The following is a 17,418-nucleotide window of genomic DNA, read 5'->3' as shown; positions in this document are numbered from 1 at the left end:
TTATTGCAAGAAGTGAGGTTACAGGGAACCAGGCAGAGGGCCTTCTCAGTGGTGGCGCCCGCCCTGTGGAACGCCCTCCCATCAGATGTCAAGGAAATAAACAACTATCTGACTTTTAGAAGACCTCCAAAAGCAGCCCTGTTTAGGGAAGTTTTTAATGTTTGAAGAAGGTAACTCTCCAGTCGTCCCATGTCTGTTTCTTGAATAAAACAGCAGTTTTAGTCTGTTGCAACAAAAACACCACCAAGACATCTTAAAAGACTAACACTTTTATTCAGCCACAATGTGGATGTACATATCAAGAAGGGAGGGGGACATTGTCGTTACAAAAAGAATTACTCCATCACATTAGTCTCCAGAACACATTTGGAAAGAAAAAAAGAAAGCTCCTGAGAAAATCCAGTTGGTGTGTGGTACATAAATAAAGTGAAGCCTGGGCCAATCATTCTCTCTCTCTCTCAGCCTAGCCTCCTTTACAGAGTTGTAACTATGAATTGGGTAGGGGAGAATAATGTACAATCCAATCCACCCATGCGTTTTGAGGGAGGGTGAGATATGAGAGAGGAAAGTGAAATAGGCTGAAATCATAAACATCTTTGCGAAGCCGTATTGAACAGGATTTTACCTCAGAGTAAGTGTGCTCTGAAAGCAGAACTGAGGGTCCTGAAAGACTGCCTGTATAAAAACTATTCTGCCGTTGCTTAGGATAAAGCATTATTTTCTATTAGATTACGTCTCCTTTTTAAAGAAATAAATTGCCGAGGGAAATCTGGGAAAGGGCAGGCAAAGAAAAACAGACTCCGGTTTCAGTTAGTTCAGAGACTTTGACTAGAAGCTGGTCTGGGCCTTTGCAGAGCTATCATAGGTGCTCTTGTCCAATAAAAAGTTTGATTTTTTTAAAAAAAACAACCTGGACAGTAACACCAGAAAATCCTACGAGAGCAGACCTTTAGGAAATGAGGGCAATATACCCCTTTTCAGACAGTCGAAAGAAAGGGAATGCATCTCGTCCTCCAAAATTGACATCTTTGAATTCAGTGAGCTCAGCTCCTGAATCGGCGTCATAAAACACTAGCTGTCCCACCCTGCAGTTCAGAACAACTCGGATCCTCTGGATCTCCTCACTGAAAGGCAGAGAGTGATCCCGGTAACATGAGGGGCAGGAGGCCCAATGTTCGCCATCCCACTTCCCAACTTGCCATATCTCATTTCTCTTCGGAGTTGAGGAACCATTCTTCTGGGAGACTCCCACAGCCCAGTCTCCTTCACTTCCCAAAAAGACCTGCCAGGTATATCTGCCCCCTCTGAGGGCCTGGGAGCCCATCACGAAAGGCCAGTCATCATAGATTCTCTCAGGATTTGTGGACAGATCTGGATCTTTGCCTCCGTGTCTCACACTTTTGAAATCCCTTGACATGATGAGTTGGGGACTAGCCGTCCTTGGATCCAGTGTTATAGTTTCTGGAGGGATTGGGGTGGGGGAGGGGAAATAAAAAGCATAATTAAAGGCTTTGTTTCAACTTATGACTTTCTGACAGCAAGAGATGTTTGACAGTGGAACAGACTTCCTCAAGAGATGCTGGACTCCCTGCCCTTGGAGGTTTTTATGCAGAGGTTTGATGGCCATCTGTCATGGATGATCTAGTTGACATTCCTGCAATGCAGGGGGGGTTGGAATAAAGGACCCTCAGTTCCCTTCCAGCTTTACAATTTTATTTTTCTATGTGTGCAAATCTGTTTACTATACATATATACGTGAATGACAAAATTATGCCTTGCCACATATTGGGTATTTTGGGGAGGAAATCAGATGCTACATAAAGGCTCAAGTCACATTTCTCATGCTCTCTTGCTTCAGCCACTTTTCTCTCAGTCCAGCTCTGATGCTGCAAGCGGAGCTAGGCTGAGGGAAAATGCTAGAAAATCTGTGAGGATGTGCTGTGATTGACAGGAGCATTCCAAAGCAGTAAAGAATCCATTAAGAGTGAGTGAAGTGCAGTTAGGAAATAGGAATTTGAAGTCTGTGAGGGAAGGGAAAGAGAATGCAAAGGCTGGATCTGTATACCTATAAAGCACTATGAAAAGAAACGTTATAAAAGCTCACAATGGAAATTCTTGGGATTTCAGCTCTATGGCACCATCTGTTATAATGCATTTATAACATCTTAAGTTGACGAATACAGATGAGTCCAAAGAGAGAGACTCAAGTCTCAGGATTTATAGTTAGGTGTATGTGCTATAGGATATATTGGTTACCAAGGTAACCTAATTCTTCTTCAGTGTCTTTTGATTAGTCCTTTTACAACAACTCTCGTTCCTCTGAGGTAAAACTCTGAGGTAAAATTTCAACAGAAACGTCTCTCAGTTTCTTGCCAGAAAGTTTCTTGCCAAAAAGGAGTACAGCCAAGACCGCAAGTGATGGCCTCAGCAGGGCCCAGCCCTCACAATAAGCCCTTAGGTGGCTTTAAAAGAAGATTAGACAAATTTGTGGAATGAGTTTAGCAATGGCTACTAATCATTTTGGATCAAAAGTGCAATACCTCTGAGTACCACTGGCTAGACAACAAGAGCAGAAAATGGCTTTTGCCCTCATCTGTCATATTGGTTTGTTTGTTAGCTTTGCATTTGGGCGGCTCTTAAGATATCGTAACCAAACTTTGTATTATGGTTCCCAAGGTGAAGGAAGTTCTGATACAGTTGGATGCCGTTTTGAACCAAAATGATGGACAGAATCTTTCAAAACTGCACCAATGTTAAAAGCTGTACTGATTTCTTGGGTTTCGTAGAATTCCCAAGCAATGCAGTCTATGAAGCTGTCCTGTCTCCTGCATGTGAATAACTTATGGGTTAATCTGTTTAACATTCCTAAACTGGCAACCCCATAAAACACAAATCAAAAAACTTTCTGCAAAAAAAGACATCCCTATCCCTTCTGTGAATTTGGTCCTCCACCAGTCCCCAAAATTACCTGTGGCTGCATTAAATCCAGTTAGACCACCTGGAGGCCGGGATGGGGGGAGAGAAAAGAAAACAGAGATAAAATATCACACAATTGTATTTGTCGCAAAAAATATTTTTAAAATCCATCCATCACTCCCTTTAATAGATAAACTGAGTGCTGACTGAAACAAGAATGTGCCTACAAGGAACAAGACAGGGGCTTCAGCATGCTTAATGTAACTCTGGGGTTTGCTGAAGCACAAATTTCAAAACACACACACACGCAAAAAAAAAACAACAAGGAAAATATGCACACTCAATAGCTTCAGAATACTGAGTCTCTGTTGGAAAACAAACTAAATAGAATATGTGGGATGGAATGTCCTGCTCCCTCTGCTTAGGAGTAAATACTGGCAGCCCAAAAGTGCACGAAGGCCTTCTGTGTAGCCCATATGAGCGCTCAGCATCGTTTGCCAACTCCTGGATCCCTCATCCCTGAATTCTGCTGCCTCCCCATCGCTCACCCAGGTCCAAGGACCATCCTACCCATGTAAATTATGCTGGGGTGGGAGAAAGCACAGTTGCTAGGTCTAAAGGGCAGTTCTGGGAGAAACACTCCAGCTAGAAATCTCCCCCCTGAAGTTGTTGGACTACTACTCACACAAGCCTCAGCCAGTCAGTCAGGGATAATAGGAGTTGTAGTCCAGCAACACAGGTGTGTGTGTGTGTGTGTGTGTGTGTGTGTGTGGATACACAGGTCCCAACCACTGTGCGTGAGGAAAGGACGCTGCCACATTTCTTTCCAGAAGCCCCACGCTAACCTAGAGCTTTTCACACCAACATCTGCAAGATCATTTAGATCATCTGGAAGTTGTACTTATGGCACCAACCTCTTCAGAATATCATAGGGCAGGGGTGCCCAAGCTTTTTTCAAAGAGGGCCAGATTTGATGAAGTGAACATGTGTGAGGGCCGAACTTGCTGACCTTTTTTGGGATTGAAGTTGAGCTTTTTTTCCTAGGATTGATATTACTGAGCCTTTTACCCCAGCAAATAAACTGCTGCAGGGGCCGGATCAAACCCAAAGGCCCCCAAAACTTCGAACATGCCTGTCATAGGGTGATGACCCTGAAACAGATATTTTCTGTCGCTGCCTCTATATTATGGAGTGCCTTTCCTCTGCCGTAGATGAAGCAGGAATCATCAATTGCTTCAGACATCTTGTAAAGATTTCCTTTGCCTGATGCATAGAATCAGACCCTGTTTTATGTGTTTGAGAAATTCCTGTTTTATTTGTGTGGGATTCAATGCTAGTCTCACCCAGAGTAGACCCATTAAAGTTAATAGACATGACCAACTTAGTTTCATTGATTTCAGTGGGTCTGTTTCAAGTAGGCCCTAGTCAGATATATACTTTCATGCTACTGTTTTATTGGGTTTTGACTGTACTATTGTTTTAGTGATACTGTTTGTTTTTCTATTTTGCACTGATTTAAGAGATTTCAAAAATACCAGGTGGTTTATAAATGCTTTTAAATAAAAATAATATCCAGTATAGAATCCTTGCAGCTATTCGTTAACACAATTGCAGAGAGCCTCCAACCAGTGGACCTTATTAGGCCTGCCAGGTTTGGCACTTAGCAAAACAGCATTGTGTGACATCAGCCACAGAAAAAACTCAAACACAATTCATGCCAAAGCTGCTGCAGCTCAGCAGTTAAGTCAGCCAACCTCAAATGATATCACAAGATTGACAGGTGGCCGGCCTCTCCCACTTTTGGTTCCAGCCCCTGTGGCAAGATCCAATGTCCAACCCCTGTTTTCATACCCCTTAGCTCCTGCACGATACTATTCAGACAGATATTTCTATCACGAAATTCCTCAATCCTCCACTTCAGCACGGTGTAGAAAAAGAACGGATTCTCAAATTGCTTCTTCTTATCATATCTGGAAAGAAAACAGTATTACCCCTTCATTGATGCAATTCAGAATCCCTAAGGAAAGCACAAGAAAGGTTTGGAATACAGTGGAATGGCAGAAAGCCTCATGTCTAAGCCTGAAACTTCCTTCGGAATCCTATTTCTCAGGAATGAGAAAAGCCATTTCAACAAAGCACCCCCAATCCCCATCCTTTTCAAGATGACCCAGAAGGATAACATGGTAACAAAAGCCACCTGAGAGATCCAATTGAACCAATAGGTTCTTTTTTTAAATGTATTTTTATTAAAGATTTTCTTGATTTACAAAAGTATGTGCAATGTCTCTCTCTCTTATTTTTCCCCCCATGTAACTTTTTTTACAAATCGGTTTCATTTGTTGAGACATTAGGAAGTAAAGGAGGAAAGAGGTGGGGCGGAGATGAGTGGGGGTGGGGTTGGGTGGCGATGTTTCTATTTTACTTAATATATGTGGGGTTTTGTGTCAGCATTGCTTGTGCAGGTTCTCTGTTGTTCACTTGTGTTCCTTTGGTGGTCTTTGTTTTCATGTGAGAATGGGGTGGGTGGGTGTTTTGGATCAGGTTAGCCATATTGATTTGTATGCTGTGGGTGGATTTTTGTCATTGTCTTGTTGGGCTGTGTATGTGATAAAGGGGAGCCATACCAGGGTGAAGGTGTCTTCTTCTATTTGCCCTGCGTCGGTTTCAGATTATTGGTTAATTTTTCTAGTAGGGCTGTTTCCTATACTATTTGGTACCATTGGTCCATGCTTACTCCTGACAGGTCTCTCCAGTGTCTGGTTATGGTGTTTCTGGCTGCTGAAAGTTGTTGGGTTATGAGTTCTTTGTGTTGTAAGTGGGCATTATTGCCTTGGAAGATGTTTAGTAGGGCCAATTCTGGGGTGGTTTCTAATACTTGCTTGGTTATTTTACATATTTCTCGTATGGCTGTTGTCCAGAATAGTTGGATTTGGGGGCACTCCCACCACATGTGGAGGTATGTGCCTGTGGAGGTGCACCCTCTCCAGCATTTTGGTGAGGTTCCTGGGTGTATTAGTGCTAGTTTTCTTGGTGAGAACCTACAGGTTCTAAGGCCAAGAGAGCAGGCTGAAAGTCAAAATGGAAGGGATTTAGATCAGCCGCAATCAGTTTGCACTGGTCCCCATCCACCCACTAGTGAAGATCATCCACAACTAAGGCAACAAAAGCAGTTTCTGTTCCAAGCCAGACTGAAAGTAGAAGGAATCTAAATAAAGTGTATGCAAAAGACTCTTGGAGATTGATTTAATGTGAGCAGAAAGAGAAGAAAGATGAACACGACACCCAGACAACCATCAGCTGCAGTGCTTTTTTTCTAAAATAATGTTTAGAAGTACTCTCATTTTCCTACTCATATTGAAATACTGCCCCTCAATGAGGCCAAACTTAGATTCACAAAATGTTTAGGGATATGCGTACCTCTGCATCCCCCCAGGGAAAAAAAACCATTGATCAGCTGTATTAATAAATGGGGCTGGGGTAAAATTCAACAAATAACTAGAAAGCGTTTCTTAAGGCAGGTAAAAAATAAAATAAATTAAAAAACCCCAAGCAAGTGGAAACAGAAGAAAACTATTAGAAACGGGAATGCTGTACAAGGATGAAAAGTGCAATGTGTGAACAAGAAATTAGTGAGATCCACTTACCTCTGCAATATGCTTTTAGCTTCCTACAGAAAGAAGAGAGAAAGAACAGAGATTTCAATGTACAAAAATACCCTAATTAGGAGGGCATTAGGAGCACACACACAACCAGAGAGTTAAAAAAACCACACAAACCTATTCTATCAGACTGATCCACAGTGAAGTGAAATTAGACATTTATCTGGGATGTTGTATGCTACGAACCTCATAAACAACAATCATAAAATTGGGCTCCTTCAGATGTTATATACAAATGGAGAAATGCCAAAATATGGAGTTTGCTTTCCCCTTGGATAGTTTGTTTCTACTCTTCCTACCTGAAGGAATTCAATTTCTGGCTTCTGAGACACTTCTTCCATATCCTGAATGAAACCTCCAAGACTTGCCAATTCTTCAGAGAACCTGGACAGGCAACTTTTCTTTATCACTGCAAGACACTTCTCCACGTTTACCATATCCTGCAGAAGAAGTTTCTCTTGGTCTCTCAGAGACTGGCATAATTTTCCAAACTCTGCCACTATTTTTCCCTTCTCTTCTTTCATTAGCTCCTGCAACAAGCAGAATATGAAGAGCAGAAAATCAGGCCAGCGTAATCCATGTTTGCACCATCAAGAGAGATAGGATTTCATATAAAGGGCATACAAAATGGCATCAACATCCAGCAGGGAAGAATTTCCTAAAAACATTTAAGAGTCCATCATTAAGATATCACTCTCCATGTTTCTGTGAAATATTCTTATAATTTCTAAAAGAAACCAAGTAATGCTGAGGATCTGGGATGCCTCATGGCTTTTAAGCATCTTGTTGGTTCCATTACTTGCTCAGTTCCAACAAATAGTGGTCTCTGGGCTCCTCTGGGAGGAAGAGAGATATAATGTTAAGTAATTAAAAAATCGGCACTTACAAGCAGATCCTGGCTTTCATTTTCCAAGTTCTCGGTATACTGCAGAATGGTTTCTCTCCCCTCCTTCAGAACTTCTAGGCAGCGAAAAATCCGATCCTGTCAATAATAATAATAATTTTATTTATACCCCGCCCTCCCCAGCCAAGACTGGGCTCAGGGCGGCTAACAATGAATATAAATACAGCAAAAACATTTTAAAAAACAAAACAAAAAACAAAACAAAAAGAACAGTTGGTTAAAATGTAAATTAGAATACAGTTTAAAATGCAGCCTCGTTTTAGTGGTAGCCTATATATCAAAGCCATAAGGGGAGAAAACATCAAATATTCACGGGGGCCAACTATCCATGCTGGTCCTACATGGGCCAGCAAAAAGAGCCGAGGGGAAATTTACATACAAATCCCTTATAAGGGGTTCCATTTAAAAATAAATAAATAGAGGGGGGTTAGACTGAGTCCAGCCCAAAGGCCAGGCGGAACAGCTTCGTCTTGCAGGCCCTGCGGAAAGATGTCAAATCTCGCAGGGCCCTGATCTCCTGCGGTAGGGCGTTCCACCAGGCCGGGGCCAGAGCCAAAAAGACCTTGCCCTGGTTGAGGCCAATCTAACCTCCTTGGGGCTCGGGACTTCCAAAGTGTTGTTATTTATGGACCTTATGGTCCTCCGCGGGGCATACCAGGAGAGGCGGTCCTGTAGGTACGAGGGCAGAAGTTCAAAGAAGTTCAAAATTTGTTGACTTTGAGAGATTTACACACACACACACACCAAAAACTTATTTGACAGAGAGAGAAAAGAAATGGTGATAACCGTGCTCTGTTCATGTGGCAGGGCCTGTAAGAAGGACTCTCCAAGTCCCAGCTTCCCTGACCATCAATGCACATACAAACACTATAGAATCATACAATTGTCAAGTTAGAAGGGACCCAACTTCAGCTCCCTACAATGCAGGAACCACAGAATCCGTAAAAAAATATAAATACTTAGTACATGCTGGAATTATTATGTTAACAGTTTGTAGAACCTTCATTTTAAAAATTTAAACAATACCAAGTCTAGCATATGCCACTGAGTTGACATGTATTTACAGGTCTCCCCCCCAAAAAATGATTCACACACACATACCTCAAAAAAAGTTGAAATTGTTTAGATATAATATTTAAACCATATTACTTGGTTTTATTACTGCTGCTACTATTATTATTGCTAATCAGATGTTTAGATTAGATTGCACTGATCTTTAGGAAAAGTTCAGATATTTTTAAAGCAGGAAAAAATAAATGAAACCGTTTGGTTTAGTAAATGCACGTCAAACAACATCGGAGTAGTTCACATGAAACACAGAGCAAAGGCAGAGAGGCCCTCTGAGGTGCAGTGGCGTAGGAAGGTGCAGGCTGTCCCAGGTGTCATCACTGAGGGGCCTGACAAAATGGCAAAAAATGTGTGTTTTTAAAATAAATAAATAAAAATTGGGCTCATGACACTTTAAAAAATAATAACAACTGCGGAAAACACAAGAAGTACCAATGGTGGAAGATTGGCAGATGAAGATGATGGATTTTTCGGCGCTAGCCAACCTGACTGGAAGAGTCCGTGAACAGAAGAAGGAGGAGTACCAGGAAGAGTGGATGAAATTTAAAGACTATTCAGTTAAATATGTTAAGTTAAATTAATTGGAGAAACTTGCAAACACCGGATAGGCTTAGGATTTAAATATATAATGTGATGAATTAATATGTTTAATATTGAAATGGAAAGAAAGATGTTAAGTGATGAAGTTAATTTTTTAAGAATACTGGATTTGGAAAACCGTTAAAATGATATACATTGAAATTCAACCAGGGGGACACGAGGAAGTCATGTAAAAATGTAAATAAATTTGATTTAATACGGTGGTGATTTATGTTTGTTTGTTCATTTAAAAAATCTTTTTTGAAAATTAATAAAAAGAACTGAAGAAAAATAAATAATAATAATAATAATAATAATAATAATAATAATAATAATAATTGCACTCACTGCATCCCCCTTCCTACGCCACTGGTAGCTAGGTGAGGTACGCAGCACTGGGCGCCACACCGCGGGGCCTGCAGCGTGCCTGAGCCACACGTCTCTCCTGAGGGGAAGACAGCGGGCTGACTTCCTGCAAGCTCCACACTGCTTTTTTGAGCAGTGTGGGGCTTGCATCTGCCCACCGCCTCAGCCACCCTACAGCTGAGGGGGAGGCTGCTGAGAGGCTCCACGCAGCGCGCTCTGCCTTGGCTTGCCCCGCCACCACGGGCAGCTCGCCCTGCCACCGGCTGCAGGACACGCACATCGCGCCGGGCACCCAAATAACTAGCTATGCCACTGCTGAGGCGTGTGCCCAGTGTTGGGGAAATTTAGCCCACAAGGCTGCCATCCCCAAAACGTGATATGCAATGTGATATATAATAGTGCCGGCACTGGGAAAGTCTCCCTGATACAGAAATTGCACAGACAGACAGCAACATTCTCCTGAATGGCTGGGGAGTCTGGAGAAGAGGCCTTAATAGAAGATGGCCTTAATACACAAGCAGTTTGGTATGGGAGCACATATTTCTCCATGCAATTGTGTCTGCAAAGTCACCACACACACCTGGGATCAGATATAAAGCCTTCCCACAAGGAGAGTCTGAATTCTCACCACCCTCGAACCCTGGCCCTGGATATTTCTGAAAATGTAGCATTGGTTATATGCCCAAATTGTATCAAATGTAGCATTCTTACCTTGTATTCTTCAACAGCCTGGTCTATGGGAACCACAGCTTTGCATGGGTGCTGTTGTGCGGCGTCACACAGAAGGCAGAAGAAGATTTCGTGATCCTTGCAAAACAAATTCATGGGCGCCTTGTGTGTCACACATTTTGGCCCCTCTAGGCCCATGGAATTCAGCTGCTGAGCAATTTCAACAATGCTTGCTAGAGACCGGTTTGATTTGAAACCCCGCCCGACAGCTGCTCGGCACTGTGGGCACCTGGTTTCTGTGCCAGCCTCCTCCCAGCATGTAGAGATGCATCCTTGGCAGAAGTTGTGTCCGCAGTCTAGAGTCACAGGATCTGCAAAGTAGGCCAGGCAGACAGGGCAAGTAGCTTCAAACCGAAGCCTCTTCCTGGGGGTCTCAGCCATGGCTTCACTATTGCAGTGCAACACAAAGGGAACAGAGTTATTTTCTCCTGCACTCAGAAGCAGCCCCAATGGGAAAAGAGCTCAAAAGGCCAGTATCTCTGCCCTGGAAAGAAACAGCAGCAAGAGAGTCAAGTTAGTATTATGCGCCCCAATAAAGGAAAACATCACTCAACTGCTTATTCACAACCAGCCACAGAGGCCGATTCCCACTTTGATACCCCTCCTGACCACTCCTCTTTATTCAACTTTGATTTGTGTTTTAGGGAGAATGACAAACCTAGACAGCATCTGAAAAAGCAGAGACATCACCTTGCCAACAAACGTCCGTCTAGTTAAAGCTATGGTTTTCCCAGTAGTGATGTATGGAAGTGAGAGCTGGACCATAAAGAAGGCTGATTGATGAAGAATGGATGCTTTTGAATTATGGTGCTGGAGGAGACTCTTGAGAGTCTCATGGACTGCAAGAAGATCAAACCTCTCCATTCTGAAGGAAATCAGCCCTGAGTGCTCACTGGAAGGACAGATCCTGAAGCTGAGGCTCCAATACTTTGGCCACCTCATGAGAAGAGAAGACTCCCTGGAAAACAGCCTGATGCTGGGAAAGATGGAGAGCACAAGGAGAAGGGGACGACAGAGGACGAGATGGTTGGACAGTGTTCTTGAAGCTACCAGCATGAGTATGACCAAACTGCGGGAGGCAGTGGAAGACAGGAGTGCCTGGCGTGCTCTGCTCCATGGGGTCACAAAGAGTCGGACACGACTAAATGACTTAAAAACAACAGATAACAGTGGATTGTTGATGTAATTACAATTTAGTTTGTTGTACTCATGCTTTGTGTGCAGTGTAAACATAAAAGCTGTGTAGGCAAAGAAAGCAACTAAGACCCATTTGGGAATGCTATCCTCCAGAGTAATACACATAAAGCCTGCTTTTTCCCAACCTTGCTCCTTGTTATTTATTCTTATAGTAGGAGACAGGCTGAAACTCTAGAAAGAGTAGCCTTACTTGTCTATTGCAGTTTTAAAAAAAGTTATCAGGTGGAATATGAAAGGCGTGAGATATTTATTTTGCCAGAAACTTTAGTGTATCTTGGTGGACATCACATACAATGAGAAGGTGTAGCAATGCAAGAGATAAAGGCATCACAATGCCATGCAGATGGGGGCCCGACAAATAAATGGAACTACTGCCCCCAGCTGGTAATGAGCTGGCAAAGCAAGACAAATACCATGCAAAGAGGGGAAATTACTTTTGGTAGTGAGCTAGTCACTCTGATGGTTTCTTGGTTTCTTTCTTTCTTTCTTTCTTTCTTTCTTTCTTTCTTTCTTTCTGTGCCAAATACTTTTTAATGGTTTTCCAAATTTTAACCAATCAATACATCAAATTTGATACATTTTCCCCAGATAAGTTGACTTCCCGCTCTTCTTCCTAGCCGTGTCCCTAAAGGTAAAAGGTAAAGGGACCCCTGACCATTAGGTCCAGTCGTGGCCGACTCTGGGGTTGCAGCGCTCATCTCGCTTTATTGGCCGAGGGAACCGGCGTACAGCTTCCGGGTCATGTGGCCAGCATGACTAAGCCGCTTCTGGCGAACCAGAGCAGCGAACGGAAATGCCGTTTACCTTCCCGCCAGAGCGGTACCTATTTATCTACTTGCACTTTGACGTGCTTTCGAACTGCTAGGTGGGCAGGAGCTGGGACCGAACGACGGGAGCTCACCCCGCCGCGGGGATTCGAACCGCCGACCATGCGATCAGCAAGTCCTAGGCTCTGTGGTTTAACCCACAGCACCACCCACGTCCCCAGTGGCGTAGCGTGGGGGGTGCAGGGGGGGCCGGTCGCACCGGGCGCAACATCTGGGGGTTAGGGTTAGGGGGCGCAAATCCACGGGTTAGGGGGCGCAAATCCACGGGTTAGGGGGTGCAAATTACTTGCCTTGCCCCGGGTGCTGACAACCCACGCTACGCCACTGCACGTCCCTACTTTCCCCAATTTACTGCTTTATATTAGAAATTTATATTCCAATTCACATTTCAACCCTTATATCTAATCCTAAATTGCACGTTTTCCTATTTGATTCTTTTTTCTTCTCCCTTTCCTCTTCTCCCTCAGCTGTCTAGTTTTCAATTCCCGCTTGCATACTTAACAATATCTTATTCCCTTACACAGCAAAACAAATGAGGTCTCCCAGCGCCACTCTGATGGTATCAACCCTGCATATTCCAGTTCAAGAGGTTTGCATGGGATGTTCTCTTTGGAACACTATTGAATGAATGAATGAAGGCTACTTTTCAATCCTGTTACTGAATAGCAAGGCTCTCCCACTGGTTTCTGAATGTTGCCATTACTAATAGTTGGCTTGTGTCCAGAATCTACCTTATGTAAAATGGCAAGAGAGTATCTGGAGAGCCCAGCTGAAAAGTAATCCAGCATCCTTCCCCACCCCCGAGTGTACAGCTGGATTCCTTTGGGAATCCCACAAGCATGACTTGAAGACTGTAGCCCTCTCTGGCTCTTGCCCTTAAGCAATTGGTATTCAGTGGCATACTGCCTCTGAACTTTATATATCGCTTATGGCCAAAATAGGCTACTAAGCCTCGGTCCAGTATACCTGAAGGAGCATCTCCACCCCCATTGTTCCGCCCGGACACTGAGGTCCAGCTCTGAGGGCCTTCTGGTGGTTTCCTCGCTGTGAGAAGCCAAATTACAGGGAAACAGGCAGAGAGCCTTCTCGGTAGTGGCACCTGCCCTGTGGAATGCCCTCCCACCAGATATCAAAAAGAAAAACAACGACCAGGCTTTTAGAAGGCATCTGAAAGCAGCCCTGTTTAGGGAAGCTTTTAATGTTTGACGCACTATTGTATTTTAATATTTTGTTGGAAGCGGCACAGAGTGGCTGGGGAAACCCAGCCAGATGGGCGGGGTATAAATAATAAATTTATTATTATTATTATTATCATCACCACCACCACCACCACCACCATAGTACAAAAATGAGTTATACAAACAGTAAAAGATAAACATCCATAAGGAGTATGCACAATAAAACAATCCCAGTGACTAAAAAGGATCTCTATCACCCTCATAAATAATCCTGTTGATGGAATTATTCTAAAGGAATGTGGTCAGTGGCTTTGATAAGGAACCCCCCCTAGTGACCATCACCATATCTTGGGGCAGCAAATTCCACATATTCATTATGCGTTTTGTCAAAGGGTACTGCTTTTCCTCTGGTGGGAATCTATTGCTAAAATGTCATTGGGTGACAAGAGTTCTGTTGGTGCAATATATACCGGTATATACACACATACATACACAACGTATGAGAATTCCTGAATGTCAAGATCCAGGTTTGGGGCAAGTACTCTTTGGCGAAAGAAGCCCAGCAGAAAAGTCACAAAATAAATTGAAAAGCATGGAAATATAGGTTGATGGCCCTTTAAAATGTGCCCCTTCCAAGCGAGTCAAAATTTCCCTCTTCCCTCAGCATAGGAAAAGACCACATGCCAGGCAAGGTAAAAAATGGTTGGACAAAATGACAGGAAGGATTCGAAACCTGCGGGACCAGAGATTTACAGAAGATTGGAAGAAGTAAATGAATTATTTGAAGAGCAACTGTAATCAACAAATTACGCTAGTAGGACTACAAGAAGTTTTGTCAGGAGAAATATACGAAGTGTTACAAAGTAGAAAAAGATAGAGATATTGGTTATGAGTTTGAAATGTAATAGGGAAGATAAGAAATGCATACAGAGATTAGATTGGAAATTTTTCAGACAGGATTGATGGAAGTCAAAAATTTGAATAAGATGTAAAAGTATGTTTAATTACTGTTGAAAATGATATTTTAAAAAAACAAATAAAAAATTATATATATATATTTTAAAAAATGGTTTACTTACAAACTCTCCAGAGGTCAGAAACATGTGCTTCAGAAAAGTTGCACAGGGAGTAAAATCTAGCTTAGTTACAAAGTGGTGAAATTTTCTAAATTTTTTGGAATAGGAACACAACAGTGGCTGGTGAGAGCCATGTGGCTGCTGATCTTGAGCAACCAGCTATAACCTCTACACATACTAAGCTTCTCAGGCGGGGGGGGGGGGGTGCGGACAATTGGCAAGATTGCCTATTTCCTCCCAAGGTAAGGGGAAGTGACACAGCTAACCCTGTCAGGACCGCTTACTGTGGAATTAACCCCTTCACACATTAGTTTGACATAAGCATGTTCTGAAGAAGTGTGCATGCACACGAAAGCTCATACCAAGAACTAACTTAGTTGGTCTTTAAGGTGCTACTGGAAGGAAATTTTTTTTTTTTTGTTTTGACTATGGCAGACCAACACGGCTACCTATCTGTAATAAGCATGTTGGTTAAATGAAGCTGGTTATTCCACAAGTTCTAGTATAGCACCTAGAGAAGATTGCACACAATACTACATGGGGCTGGCTCCCTTCACAGGGAGCCATTCTCCCCTACCCTCTACATAAAAAAAGGTAAAGGACCCCTGACAGTTAAGTCCAGTCACAAATGACTCTGGGGTTGTGATGCTCAACTCGCTTTACTGGGCGACGGAGCCGACATTTGTCCGCAGACAGTTTTTCCGGGTCATGTGGCCAGCATGACTAAGCTGCTTCTGACAAAACCAGAGCAGCGCACGGAAACACCGTTTACCTTCCCACTGCAGTGGTACCTATTTATCTACTTGCACTAGTGTGCTTTCGAACGGCTAGGTTGGCAGGAGCTGGGACTGAACAACGGGAGCTCACTCCACCGCAGGGATTCGAACAGCCGACCTTCTGATCGGCAAGTCCAAGGCTCAGTGGTTTACATTAAAAACTTTTACTAATAGTTCACTGGATGGTTTTTCTTGTTCCCTTCCTTCCAGGTCTCTGCCTGTTTGCCTTCTGAACTTGGAGGGCAATTTATTTAAAAGCAGAAGAAAAACCTCATAGAACCTCCATTTTATGCAAGCAAAGTAAAAATGCAATCTAAACCCCACAGGCCTCAGATTTGGAGAAATCTATAAATAAATCAAATCTGAATTTCCAATTTTACCTAATGAGTTAAGTGGCATCCTCTGTCTATATATGCAAATGTAAGACTACTGTAATGTAAGACTTATGTAAGACTAAATGTAAGACTAATGTAAGACTAAATGTAAGACTATGTAAGACTATATATGCAAATGTAAGACTATTTTCATTGTCCTCCCTGTTAGAAAAATACACTTGCTTTTGTTAATGCAGCCGAGCCTTTTTAACTGGGCAGCGTTTAGGCCTGAGCACTGTCTTAATCCGGTCCTGGGTGGGATGGGATTGAGCCCTGCCCCCCACTATCAAGGCCGCCTTTTGCTCGCCCCCCCTCCCAAGCAGACTGGGGGAGGGGAGGAGTTGCATTGCAATCTAAAAGGAGGCATCCCATGAGTTGTGCATAAGGAAACTACGGTTTTATGAATGTCGGGCAAGAAAATAACGAGAAAAGTGAGGGTGGGGAGGGAGAATAAAATCTACGATTGCGATTAAACTGAATTAATTCGGTCTGATTTGCAATCATTTGGAAAAATCAATAAAAATAATTGGGGTGAAATAGATGAGTCGAAACCGCATAGTAACACGCGACAAGCCCAGGCAGCTCTCCTGCACTCCGCCGCAGCAAGCGAAGCCACCTGCAAAATAAAACGCGCGCTTCTTTGAGGATAACTCTCTTAATTGTTTTTTAACTCCACAAGGGAAAGAAAGATCGGGCTACAAACCAGTTCCCAATGCCTAGATTTCGTTTACCCCACGATCCCCAACGACCGGCCAAAGCAGCGATTTTAACTGGACGGAGGATCCGGCGACTCCTTTGGTTCAAGCGCCAGGATCCGGAGCAACTCCGGTTACTAGCAAGAGAAAGGAGAAACCGATGCAGCAGGAAACGGCCTAGGACTGAGGACAGGCAAACCAGAGAATCGGGTTTGAGAAGGAAACCCTTAAAAAAAAATGAGCATGAGGCAACTTTACTCCCAAAAAGAGGGATGGAAAAGAGGGCGGCACCCATTTAACTGGGGCTGCAACATTTGGGGTTGGATTTTTAACACACACACACACCGTAGCCAGGATTTTTGTTGGGGGGGGGCGCAAGACTTTTGTTACAGAACCTACGTGATTGGTCAGTTAAGTATTTCTATTGTTTTACTTGATGGGGGGGCTGCCTCTCTGACCGCCCCCCCGCTACACCAATGACAACCCCCGCTCCCTCTAAAAACACCACGGACTGATACACACATTTATTTAGTTTCCGGAAGAGACCTTTTAACCACCACCTGCGTCGCCGCCCCAGTTTTCCTTTCTGCAGAACGATTTCCAGGAAGCGCGGGCCCCTCGCTTTTATATTGCAAGTGTGTTGGGATTTATTTATGCTTTTTGTTTTTAAAGCAGACGCCCGGGAGACACTGAGCAAGAAGCAATGAGAAAACTGCGGGCAGGAGAAAAGCGGCAGTAATGAACCAGAACCTAAGAAGAGCTTTGCTGGGTTCAAAATACAGCACACGCGCGCACGCCTAAACGAGCAATAAACTCCTACCGATTTAAGTGGCAACCGACTGAGCCTAAAAACGGGGTCCAGGAGGCGAATTCCCTTTACCTGCAAAAGCAGCTGTCCCAATCTGGCGGAGCAAAGGGGACTCCTTCGGTTCAAGCGCCCAGATCCGGAGCAACTCAGATTACGAGCAAGGAGGAGAAGCCGAAGGGAGAGAACTCAAAATCCCCGCCACGAAAAAAAAAGATTCAGTAAATTGCAGCAGCTGATAAGTTGTGAATGGACAAACGTTCGGGGGC

At 43.5% G+C, this 17,418-nt stretch overlaps 1 protein-coding gene across 3 annotated transcripts; it reads right to left on the bottom strand.

The window, feature by feature from the left end:
- Nucleotides 1–253: 253 nt before the first annotated feature.
- On the bottom strand, nucleotides 254–17,337 carry LOC310756934 (zinc finger protein RFP-like). Of its 3 annotated transcripts, none has more exons than XM_083601894.1 (8): nucleotides 17,165–17,337; nucleotides 10,204–10,705; nucleotides 7,462–7,557; nucleotides 6,875–7,105; nucleotides 6,561–6,583; nucleotides 4,768–4,886; nucleotides 2,969–2,998; nucleotides 254–1,461 (listed from the first exon to the last, which is right to left on the bottom strand). In XM_083601894.1, exons 2-8 carry the CDS (start codon nucleotides 10,600–10,602, stop codon nucleotides 950–952), a joined length of 1,410 nt encoding a protein of 469 aa, XP_083458020.1. In that variant the 5' UTR covers nucleotides 10,603–10,705; nucleotides 17,165–17,337; the 3' UTR covers nucleotides 254–949. The 3 variants fall into 3 exon arrangements, with proteins under 3 accessions (XP_083458020.1, XP_083458018.1, XP_083458019.1); XM_083601892.1 differs by lacking the exon at nucleotides 17,165–17,337 and adding an exon at nucleotides 16,353–16,655; XM_083601893.1 differs by lacking the exon at nucleotides 17,165–17,337 and adding an exon at nucleotides 16,381–16,655.
- Nucleotides 17,338–17,418: the final 81 nt, after the last annotated feature.

The sequence above is a fragment of the Podarcis filfolensis genome (genome assembly GCF_964270895.1).
Source record: "Podarcis filfolensis genome assembly, chromosome: 2".
Taxonomy (NCBI): Eukaryota; Metazoa; Chordata; class Lepidosauria; order Squamata; family Lacertidae; genus Podarcis; species Podarcis filfolensis.
This window is presented reverse-complemented; position numbering and strand designations above follow the sequence as displayed.

Coding starts and splice junctions, on each gene's coding strand:
- LOC310756934 (XM_083601894.1), bottom strand. CDS start 10,602: ATGGCTGAGACCCCCAGGAAGAGGCTTCGGTTTGAAGCTACTTGCCCT. Junction 7,106..7,461: donor ATGAAAGCCAGGATCTGCTT/GTAAGTGCCGAT, acceptor TGCTTGTTGCAG/GAGCTAATGAAAGAAGAGAA. Junction 1,462..2,968: donor TGGATTTAATGCAGCCACAG/GTAATTTTGGGG, acceptor CAATCCCTCCAG/AAACTATAACACTGGATCCA.